Here is a 12,799-nt window from a genome sequence, read left to right on the forward strand (position 1 = left end):
ACCTGATTAAGTAAGACTTGAGTGTGAGTATGGATGATAGAGTAGAGTGCAGTTGTCTGATATAGATTTCCATTTAGTGTTTAAAAAAAAAAAAAAAATTTGTACCTGTATAGTTTTATATCAATTTATATCACATGTTTTGATGTGAATGATCATAGCTAAGTAGTTAATGATGATGTATCTTGATCATGATGTTACAGATGATGATGATGATGATACTGATAATGATGATGACTGATTATATGATGATGATGATTGATGATGATGATGATGATATCATGATGATGATGATTGTGATGATGATGATGGATGATGGTGATGATATATATAAACATAAACATAGTCAAAAGACCACCCAACACAAACACACACACACACTTACACACACACCTTCCATCACATAAATTATTATATATGTCGAATGATTTTTTTATATTATCTTTTTATCAAGGATTTTCATTGCAAATATTGTCGATTGATTCTCAAACACATACACACATACGAGAGATGTTCCAAAAATAATGTCATCTAGTCTCTATTTTTTGAACATCACGCCCTTTTTACTCAAAACCGTCTGTGCCTGATAGAGTGGTCAATGGAGCATAACAAAGGTAAACATCTTCTTCATAACCTGACTGACCTGCTACAATGCTTTATAACATATTCATTACACTAAAGACAATGTGACTGGGAGCTGAGCTTTATTCGTGTATCCTGTATATTATTACATAAAGCTTACAGTTACACACACAAACGTTCAACAGATTCTGTATATACACATATACACAATACTCATGTTGTTATAAATTAAGCTATAACAAACATAAAACGGTAAGCAAGTAAACTGGATGGAAATGGAACGAAATAGCACAAATTATGAGTTTGGGATAGGGAAAAGATAATTTATTGCATTGGATATTACGAAAATGAAGAAAAACGAAAAGAGAAACAAAGCTTGAAAGGAAGCAAAAAGAACGAATGTGGAAGAAAGTAAAAAAACAAAACAAAACAAATAAATAAAAATAAATAAAACAATAAAAAACGTATTAAAAAGGGTTAATAACAGACGTGTCAAAGTGCATTATAGAATTAGTTTTGTCCTATTTTCTCCATTCATATTTTCCATTCATTTTCATGTTTTAATTTCTCATTTTTGCTTTTTGAAAAAATATGTTTGAATCATATAATAATGTTTAACTGTGTTGATAAGAGTGTTGATGCTTAATGAACTGTGTAATTCTGTGTTTATTCTCCACTCTATTACTAGGGAAATTGTAATCATGTGAGTCTGAAAAGAGAAATTTTATTTACAGAAAATGGAATTAAAAAAGCTTGCAATAATGTGTTAAAACTTATATCGAATGATTGCTAGATATTGTGAATGAAAACGTGCGAATCTAAAGAACAAGAACTGTGACGAACAATTTCATTCATCAAAGGATTTACGTTTCCCTGATATATCTTTCCACTTTGTGTACAAATCATTTACCATTCTGTAATACACGACTGTTTACACCAGTTTTGACGATGTAATCAAAATTAAATTGGACATACTTAAGAATCACTGAAGTAGGTTTTGTTATGATTATTGCCGTTAAATATGCTACACAGCGGACGAACGGTATTTCGTATATATTCTATCTCTCAAAAACAGCAGCAGACGAATTAGTATTTTACTTCAGCACTCTGCAGTAAATTTTACTTACCTTATACTACATGTATTACCATCATTGAAAAGTTCAGATGAAAATAATTTAATAATTTGATTGCAATTGATATGTAACTGCGCCATAAATGAAATATATGATAACGCATTGACATTAAAAGAAAATACATTATTTTATATGTCTTTTTTTGTGTTAATTTGACATATTGTCAGAATGATTAATTTTGTTTATGCTTTGTCGGTGATTGAACATCTTTAATTATGGATTAATTTACAGGAATATATTAATAGCACACCTGAGCTAAAAGCTGATAAGCTCAGGTAAGATTATTGGTATCGGTCGTCCGTTGTCCGTAAGCGTTTCTGAAGAAAGAGAAGGATGGAATTTGTATTTAATCAAAAAGATCCTGATAGATAATTTGTAAGGAAAAAATATTCAAGATAACCGCCATCTATAAAATACTGTTTCATTTTTTAAAATCCAAGATGGCCATCATGGCATGGACACCTTAAAGACACCTTAAAAGGGTTGAGTTCTGTTACTAGCTTTCAGAGGAAAATGCTTATGACTTGTATTAAGCTGACAAAGAAGAAATATGAATTGTTAACCTAACCGCAAAACAAGATAAAAATAAAATCATTGTAAATATTTTCTACTTCCTTGAACATGGATGAAGAATGATAATGGAAATCAAATTATAATAGTTTTTGACAAATAATTTCTTTTTTAGAGACAATGTCAATTGACATGTAGTATCACAATTCACGCTGAACTTAATTAGGTCACTGAAAATTGATATATGGGAGGAATAAGAAATTTGTGTTTCCGCAAACGTAGGCCATCTTGACATAAGTTATGAAAAATTGACACCTGAGATTTACAATGCATGCTGTGTTGAATTGTTCATTATAAGGTCACTGTGACGTATTTTTAACAAAAAGTTTACAGAACAATACAAATGAAAACTGGGATTTGTAAAATTAGCTTTGATCTATGAAATTTAATATCTGGATTCCACTACACATTTTAATCTTCAAGTTTTAATAATCAAATCACAGTGTCCTCCCTATAAAGAGGTTATAGGACATTGAAAACAGTGATGTTAAGGTCATCTTTAGTCGTAGAACAGCAATTAACTAATCAGATGAGTGTTTAGTACCATAGACCTCTTGTTACAGTAATATATCTTATTAACTAAAATAAGATGTGATATAACGTGATATATATCTATCATTGATTCTTTTGTATTTCACCGAAATTTTACTGATATCTTTTTTCCTTTTTATCGCATAAAGTATACATGACATTACATATGTCACCAAGTGGTTTGCGGGAGATCGGAGTATTTTCCCCATTTTTATGATTTGGGGGTCCATCTGGATGTGGCTAATGAGTTTGGGGAATTAGCATGGGAGCGCATAAGTCAAACCCTTCTGAAACCTCCCTGTTGGTCAACCTACTTGGTGAACTTTTCATTTGTCGATGATTATAAAAACATCCTATAGTTTAAATTAACACCGGAAATAGGAGTTACTTTGGGAATTTACCAACCTTCGATGTACAGCGTGTCTTCGAGAGATGAACGTGTTTCCATAGAGACGACTGCCGACCGACCTTCTTCCACTCCCGACTCACACCTGCTACTCGCCCGAGAGTTTTGGTGTCAAGGTATCGAAACACCAAATAAAGGGACAGCCTTCTCTTACGTACTGCCTCTCGTCGGAATTTAGGAATATGTTCTAGAAGTGATTCTGGAAACCAATGATTTTACAAAATTAGAATGTCAAGTAACTGATATCTTTTATATCATTGTTTAGAAACTAAAAACCATGCATATTAGCAATTGTATACTAAATACATGTATGTAGATACGGTGTATATGTACCTGGTAATATTAACAACGATTCATTTTAGACGTTAATAGCCCTCCAAGCAAGAAATACTGCTATTGGCCAGCGTACGGCTACAGAATATACAACCGCAGACTATTATTAAAACCAAACAAAATATCCGACATTTTCTGGTAACTTAGAAATACTCACTTGAAATGTTTTTAATGTTTGATTTGAAAGTTTAGCCAAGCGTAATGACATTCGAAGATACTTCAGTTTTATTTATTAAATCACCATGATATACCCGTTTTACTCTTTTCAATAAAACCATCAATATCAAAACAAACAGTATTTCTTTCCGATGTCGTATTGTTGATAAGTAAATATCTTGCAAATATATACCATTATAATTTTCAAGCCCTTTCATCTTCCAAAAATATTGACCCAGTCGTGAGTGACCACCTGTCTTATGTGACCTTATTTTAAACTTCACTTGGAAGGTCACTTAAGACAAGTTTAAATGTAGTTTCAAATTAAAGCAACCAGATGAAAAATAAAAATAAATCTTCTGACACCCATAGATGCCATCCTTACCTTACTGTCGTCTGGTCGTTTCAACAGTTCCACACAGTTTCGATGCATGAATATATCAGATATTGGGACAATTTTAACATTTTAGTTTCTGTTTTTCAAATAATGGTTGACCTCATTGCCATCTTCTTTAGTACTAACCATTTGTAACTGATGTTTTATCACAGTTTATGCTAATGATACCTAAGCTGGTCTGGAAAGATAGGCATAAGGATGGAGTCCTAATCAGTTTTTGTACAATGTCTACAATATTTATCGGCTTCAATATTTCCCAAGTTGGATGGTGTAGTGGTTAACCCACTCACATTGCACCTAGACGTCACAGACGTGGAAAGATCAGGGGTCATCTGCCCGTTTATATGGGTTATCATCGAGAACTTCGGTTTCCTCCCACTCTAAGACCACCAGCTTGTTTACATACGGGCTATCGAAATCAATGTGAAATAAATAAACACATAGAAGGTCTATATCTTTTTAAATGGTAAACTATGCTTATAAGAACGCATACTTGGACATTTAAGTAAATATGTATATATTTACATTAGGCCATGGGCTAGGAGGGTCCCACATGCACCCCCCCCCCCCAAACCTCCGAACCAATATTTTTCTGAACCCTTATGACCCACTGATCACAAATCCAAATGTTAACATTGCATAAGTTGGGATGAACTTCCGGTTATGACGTCATCAAGATGGCCGCCATCTCGAATTTCACTAAAAATTGAAAAATAGTCATAACATTAACATTTTTCAACCGAAGTAGACAAATGAGGTATCAAAATGACCACAATAGAACAACAAATACATATTAGGACCAAAAAATCCAATATATGTAGTGATTTCTACGCAGGAAATGAAAAAATCGGATTTAAAGCTCAAAAATGGTGATTTTTCAGCAAATTTTTCATATTTTGTTTGACGCAGCAAAAATGTTTCCCAACAACAATCTATGATTTCAAAAAAGTTTTTTGACCACTTATCAATCAGTTTAAACAACAACAACAAAAAAAACCAATGTTAACATTGTATAGGTTCCGGTTATGACGTCATCAAGATGGCCACCATCTCGAATTTCACTTAAAATGAAGAATAGTAATAACACTGATATTTTTCAACTAAAGTAGACAAATGTGGTATCAAAATGACCACAATAGAACGACAAATACATATCAGGACCAAATAATCCAATATGTGTAGTGATTTGTAAAAAAAAAAAAAAAATAAGCTTTTAAGCTCAAAAATGGTGATTTTTCAGCAAATTTTTCATACTTGGCTTGACGCAGCAGAAATGTTTCCCAACAACAAATTATTACTCGTATTCAGTTATTTAAACTCCTATCAATCAGTAAAAACAAAAACAACAACAACAATATATAGAAATGCAAAAAAAGAATTATTGTTATACCCTCAATTTTGTAGATTAGCAGCGTCTCAAAAATAACACAACACCTACTGACAAATGTAACCTAAGCTAAGCCTGTGTTTCCGTTAATATCATTAACAGCTTCAAAAACGTTTGTGTCTTCGAAAATGAGCACATTCAATGTTTATTTCCTATGCATAGCATAAGCAAAATGTCAGATGGTTACTACAATGTCACTAATATGTCTTTCACTGGTTCTCAATGATAACCATTATCATTGTGCGTGCTTTCTCGCCTCACTGACCTATCCACTGAAGAGACACGGCATATCTGGTAGCTGGTACATGCAGTCCGAATCAGAGTACTCGAGATATCAGTATCCAATTCGTCGAAAGCCAGATCGACGTCTTCGATGTCGATGAGCTCATGTGACACTACATTACCAGTGTTTTTCTAGCCTTTTATGACCCATCCACGGCCAGAGTTCATATCAGGAACAACAGGTTCAGGGATGTGGGATCTCTTTCAGATTCTAACATATCGTACGTATATGCTGTTTCAGACTTCTCCGGCATAATGGAAATTACACCAGATGCACATTCTTCCAATGGTGGATTGGTTCTCCTTAGCACATAACTCCATAATTCGTATGAAGAATCTTGTGGACCCTCGTGCAACCATAAATGACACAGGTGATATCATCGAGGTCATTAATGAGGGCATAAATGTTAAATGTTTTTCATTGGTCTGACTTCTCCCACTCCCTTGAAGGTGCTGGTTGTGTCACATCTGGTGTATGCGCAAAGAGACCATTGAAGACTCTCCAGTAGAGAGTTCTCTAAAGTGCTTTCCAGACTTGGCAAAGAGTGAAACTTCACTGCAGACCTCATTTATGACCTCAAAGAATCCACCTGTGCCACTTATGGTCACTGAGGTTCACAAGAATGAGGAATTGTGCTTCATACGAATTAAGGAGAACCAACTCAACCCTCCGCAGAATGTTGATCTGGTGTCTTTTCCATCATGCCAGGGAAGTCTGGAACATCATATACGATATGTGAATCTAGGTGAAACTACGTTGGAAAAAGGAAGAGCTCCCACATCCCTGAAGCCGATGTTTCTGATCTTAACTCTGACCGTGGATAGTTGATAAGTTAGAACCACGATGGTAACCCGGTAATGTAATGTCACATCAGGTCACCGAGGTCGAAGAGAAAGCACGCACAACGAAAATGACAATCTGATTAAAATACAGATCCTTATTACCACTACGTTAGATAAGAGGATCTGAGAAAATCCCATTAGGGGTCATGTCCAGGTGACCTTTGTAAATGGCCAATCAAATTGCTGCTGGCAAAATTTTGACAGTGAATTTCAGGGGACGAAATAGTTTGAAAATCTGTCAGAATTATTTTCGTGTACGTTGTCATCTCGCCCAAAGAGCACAATAAAGGTAATCGTATTTATATGTTGGGGCGAAATGGCGTTGTCAATTGACAGAGCAACGTGCAGAAAATGCATTTGATCTGAATTACACGTGGTATAAAGGTCATCCGAACATGACCCTTAATCGGATTTTCTCAGATCCTCTATTGAACGGAGTGGTTATAAGGATCTGTATTTCAATCAGATTGCGAAAATGATTACCATTAAGAAATATGTACACTGCAGTAACCATCTTATATTTCCTTGCGTTATACACAGGAAATAAACAATGGATGTGCTCATTCTAAAAGACACAATATGTTTAGAAAAGTGTCATGGTATTTACGGAACTTTAATTTGATACCCTATAGCTATTAGTTAGCGTTTTGCTATAATAATTCAGATTGAGAGGCTGCTAGTCTACAAAATTTCGAATATGAAAATGGATTATTTTGAAGTCCCACTTAGATATTCAGCCAACTTTAAATTCAAATTTGTTAAGATATAAATCGTCAATAGCCAATGTTATATTCAGGAAATTCCAAGACACCAGGAAAAAATAATCATATGCCGCATCCGGTGATGTTTTCTAAACCAAATGATGGTATAAAAATTTTCTTTTGCATTTCTATATATTTTTGTTGTTGTTGTTTTAACCGATTGATAAGAGGTCAAATAACTGATTGTGAATAATAATTTGTTGTTGGGAAACAATTTTGCTGCGTCAAGCCAAATATGAAAAAATGCTGAAAATTACTATTTTTGAGCTGAAAATATTATTTTTTTCATTTCCTGCGTTCAAATCACTACATATATTGGATTATTTGGTCCTGATATGTATTTGTTGTTCTATTGTGGTCATTTTGATGCCTCATTTGTCTACTTCAGTTGAAAAATGTCAATGTTTTGACTATTGTTCATTTTTCAGTGAAATTCGAGATGGTGGCCATCTTGATGACGTCATAACCGGAACTTACACGATGTTAACATTGGTTTTGGTTGTTTTCGTTGCTTACACTGATTGATAAGTGGTCAAAAAACCTATTAGAAATAATAGATTGCTGTTGGGAAACATTTTTGCTGCGTCAAACAAAATATGAAAAATTTGCTGAAAAATCACCATTTTTGAGCTTTAAATCCGATTTTTTAATTTCCTGCGTAGAAATCACTACATATATTGGGTTTTTTGGTCCTGATATGTATTTGTTGTTCTATTGTGGTCATTTTGATACCTCATTTGTCTACTTCGGTTGAAAAATGTTAATGTTATGACTATTTTTCAATTTTTAGTGAAATTCGAGATGGCGGCCATCTTGATGACGTCATAACCGGAAGTTCATCCCAACTTATGCAATGTTAACATTTGGATTTGTGATCAGTGGGTCATAAGGGTTCAGAAAAATATTGGTTCGGAGGTTTGGGGGGGGGGGAGGGTGCATGTGGGACCCTCCTAGCCCATGGCCTACATGTATATTATGAGCACGGCAGGGTGAACGTGTTTCTTGCAACAGTGTGTAAATAAAATAAAATAAAAGGTCATTTAAGATTCAACATACCTTGTGATGAGGTTCGGGATAGCGACGAACTACCGATACTGTACATTGAGTACTGATCATCCGTATCCATGACAACATGAACCTGGTTTCCGACAATCTCCTTAGTATCATCGAGGTGTTGTTGCTCCGTAGATGTAGGCACAGACTCTTCATAAAGCACAGGCTCAAGATTCTCTGTGATCTGGGCTTCGTTGGACGAAGGATAACGATAATTTTTATCACAGACGTCTTTTATTGTTTCCACATCGTTCCCAGGTCGTGTGTCGGAATTCTCTCTTTGGGTCGGATTAATTACCTCACTCAATGATGTCGAATCATTAGATAGTGTTTTTACTGTCTCACTCGGCATAGATATGTTGGACAATATTGAAGCCTCTTCAATGTTTATCATAGTTCTGTCATTATTTGAATGACCAGGTTTTGTGTGTCCGGATTTTGCTGATGTATCCACTTGGTTTGAATTTTGAGATGCATTTGTTAACCTCGACTGAACTACACTATCCTGACTATCAGAATCTGAATTTGAACGATCACCATATCTTGAAGAACGTTTTCTGTGATTTGATTTTCCGTTTTTACTGCGTCTGTCCATTTCATCATACGTATTTTTGGGTTTGTTTACATCTCTCCTGTTATGTCGATGACGTCTGCCTTTGTATTCATGGCCATCAGTCCAATCGTCCTGTGAATCTTCGTATTCATCAAAATATTCATCTCTGTTCTTTTTCCTATGTCTGGAATTTGGGGGTTTATAACTGTTTCTTGTGTCTCTTCTATTGCTATTGTACCTGTTTTCGGCCTCACCATTTCTATAAGTCGATTTAGGGGACATGCTCCTGTTTTCTCTTGAATATCGATTTGTTTTTGATCGTCCATCTCTCCTAACTCTTTTATATCGATAGTCGTCTTCCTCAAAGTTATCACTGGTATATTGAGAATCTGTTGGCTGTTCTTCTTTGTACGTGTTGTCTGTAGAAAGGTTTGTTTTCCTTCCTCTTTGAGATTTTCTACGCTGCGACTGACCAATTCTATCGTCTCTGGTGGTATAGTCCGAATCTGAGCACTGTGTCTTTTTTCGATCGTTTATATTCTGCAACTGTTTTTCTTCGAACGGTGTTCCACTTTGTGAGTGACGACAGTATCTGTCTACTTCTTTACAAACTGAAGACCCAGAGTCTCTAGACCGATCATCCTTATCATCTCTGAAGTGACGCCTAGTCCTATTACTAGGATACACTTCTCCATTACCGTTTTCTGAAGAATGTGATGATCTGTAGGATTCTTGTAATGAAATGTTATATACTGGTTTTGTAGCACTACTACTGGAAAGACTTTGATCATGTTGCGTTTGATTCAAACTCTTCTTTTGACACTCTGATGCTGACATTGCAGTACCTCGAGTGGTATCTAAATTGTCATTTCCTTTATTTGTAAGTCTATCCCGGTCCGATATGGGTGTAGAAGTAACATCAGAGGACAACATACTGGGCGGTTCTGCTTTATGGTCATCCATTATTGTTTCCTTTCTTCTGCTCGTAGAAGCTTTACTCGATGTTGATGAGAGGGTTAAGGAATCCTTAGGTATTCTAGGTCTGACAAAACTTGACCTTTGTGTCACTGACCCTAGGTCATCTATGGTTAAAGGAAAGTCCAACAACCATGTTTGTGTTGAGGAATCTTTTAGAGGCTGGCATCCTTGGTCTTTGGTTTGTCCTGGTGGTTTGATAGTAGATTTCGGATTTGATACTGTTCGTGATGAACGTTTCTGAACCGGAACAAAACTTTCTACACTTGCAGTTGTTGTGCCAAGAGACACATCTCTTAACCAAAGTTCTTCAAAATCGGGTTTACTATCGGTAACAGAACCAGATGACTGCCCAAGAACTTCAACCTCACATTCAGAATCGGAGTTCCTCTCATCACACAGTGGAAAACTTGATCTTTGACGGATCAATGTCTGGTTATCATCATCATTTGGATTAGGCCAATAATGTTTCTGATCGCTAAACCGGACTCTTGGCGACAGTGACCTGTTTCGAACACGAGGCGGTAACTTATCACGTGGACCTATTTCAGCGCTTTTTGACCTGTTCTGGAGTCTTTGGTTTGGAAATGATCTTGCTGGATCGTGAGCAATTTCTGACTCGTCTTTTCTCAGCGTCCCATGCTCCGTCTGATGCGTGAATGCATCGTTTGTCATCTGATGGGATGAGTGATAACTTGAGTCACTAAGTGAATAAAGAGCATGCTGGTTCTTCGCAGTTTCAGATAATTCCCATAAGATTCCATGCTCGTCCATATACTGCTCAAATGTGGCACTCTCAATATCATCAGGTTCCTCAACGTCGTGTTCTAAAAAAGAACAACCTTAATTGAAGTACATACGCTGTCAAAGCTGTCTAAAAAGGACACCAAATGGACATAACACAATTTTCTCCCATACTTGACAGGATTATCCCGCGGTTCTTAGGGAAAGGATAACACTGTCTTTTACCGGGGTAGGGAAAAGACAGTTCACAGACGCTAGACAATGACGTTGCATCATCAATACATGCGGTGTCTATTGTCGGCAACGTCATTAATTTTGACGCACTGCGACGTTCCTATGATGGCGGCACTTTGGAAATGTTACTATAAACTGCATTTTCACAATGTGTTTCGTGAAAATATGGGAGAAAAAGAACCAAACATGGTTATATCACAAATGGACAGGAATATCTCAACCCCCATGAAAAATATTGGCGGTAAACTCTCGGCAAGCCTCGGGCTGATTAGCCAGAATTTTCCACATGGGTTGAGATATCCCTGTCTGTTGACAGACTCATGTAAGATTCTATTAGTCCTTTATAGCCAGGTGTCTTTATACATGTCAATTACATAGTACAATTATACCTAAGAGGGGTCGGTATAAAAGTGTCCTTTATAAATAGATGAATTTTATATAGAGGTGTTCATTAAAGACAGGATTGACTGTATAGACATTTGGATCGTTATGGAAATTCAAACAGATGAATAACTAACACAAATCCAGAACCAAACTTACTGTTAACTCCGCGTGCGACTAAGTTTCGTGTATTTCCTGGGCGATCATAATTCGCAAAAAAAAATTACAGCGATGAAGTGTCAACTACAAGTACATTATAGTAATTTGAGTGTATACCGCGAACATTACTATACGCGGAAAACTTGGTCACGAAAACGCGAAAATAAGTCTCCGTAAAAACAAGTTAGTTTACACTATAATATGTTTGAACTATCTAAATACTGATCTTTTGGGATGTGATGGTATTTCACCTTTTGGGACCAACGAAATCACTTCGTAATGAGTATATTTCGTTATACACTTAGTGCATATATCTTTAGGAACCTTGACTAGGATTGCAGATCATTTCGTTATAACCATGAATTCTTTGAAAGTGTGTTCGTTATAGATGTGTTTTACTGTATAACATTAGCATCATTTTTCAGTGATTTAAGGGAGATAACAGGGAATATGAATAAAATAATTGACAACCAAACCAAGCTACAGTATTAAAAAGGTAAAACCAATCACTTTTCACCCTCTTTTTCCTTTTCGTCCCATATTTTTTTTCTTTCCTCTATTTTCCCTCATCCTAAAAACAAAATGAACCAGAAAAATAATGATGCACTATCTTGAATATACTTTTCTGTACTGACAGACATATTTACCATAATCCACTAGTGACACAACGTCTAAGAGGGAGTTATCATGGTCACCGTTACCATCGACGACGGCGGACGATGACGAACGAGATGGTTCATGTCTCAAGCTTCCTTTAAAACAAAGGAAACAGAAATATTCATTAGCATAAAGATGATTTTAGCATTGATGAAAATAATTGTTACGAATTCATTACAATCGCCAAAGTAAAATAAATAGGTCAAATTATCGTTTCGTAGTGTTTGTAAGGTAACGAGTATAGTATATGTAAATCACAAATTCGGTTATGTCAGCGAGAAAACACAATCACGATTTTGACTGACGAGAAAAATAATTTAAATAATTAGACATCAAAATTACTCTCCGTTAATAATTTCGCAGATTAAGTTGTCAGGGTAGATCTATATATCATTCAATCATTTCTCAATATTTCGCGAATCACATTTTCGCGTTCAGAGCAATGACCCGCGAAATATCAAAATCATCACCCCGGCTAAAATAACCGGTTTTATGGTAACATTTCCCAAAGCAAATTGTTAAAGAAATTGTATTTTTATCATTTTAATTGAATAAATCTACCTCGTTAGAAGATGTTTATTGTTACGCGATTATCGTCTGTGAAAACTAAATCGTATAAAAATCACAAAAGCATAACATCACAATTCAGTTCCAGTAATGACACA

General features: G+C 35.5%; 1 protein-coding gene across 1 annotated transcript in view; it reads right to left on the minus strand.

Annotated features, from left to right (window-relative positions):
• The window catches only part of LOC138334429 (serine-rich adhesin for platelets-like), a 34,011-nt gene that overhangs the window by 10,380 nt on the left and 10,832 nt on the right, over nt 1-12,799 (minus strand). Inside the window, exons 10-12 of the mRNA XM_069283094.1 lie at nt 12,125-12,229; nt 8,435-10,786; nt 3,219-3,418 (exon numbers count right to left, since the gene is read on the minus strand). Of these exons, the coding sequence (XP_069139195.1) occupies nt 3,219-3,418; nt 8,435-10,786; nt 12,125-12,229 (2,657 nt within the window). The remainder of the gene's footprint in view (nt 1-3,218; nt 3,419-8,434; nt 10,787-12,124; nt 12,230-12,799) is intronic.

The sequence above is a fragment of the Argopecten irradians genome, chromosome 11 (assembly GCF_041381155.1).
Source record: "Argopecten irradians isolate NY chromosome 11, Ai_NY, whole genome shotgun sequence".
Lineage (NCBI taxonomy): Eukaryota > Metazoa > Mollusca > Bivalvia > Pectinida > Pectinidae > Argopecten > Argopecten irradians.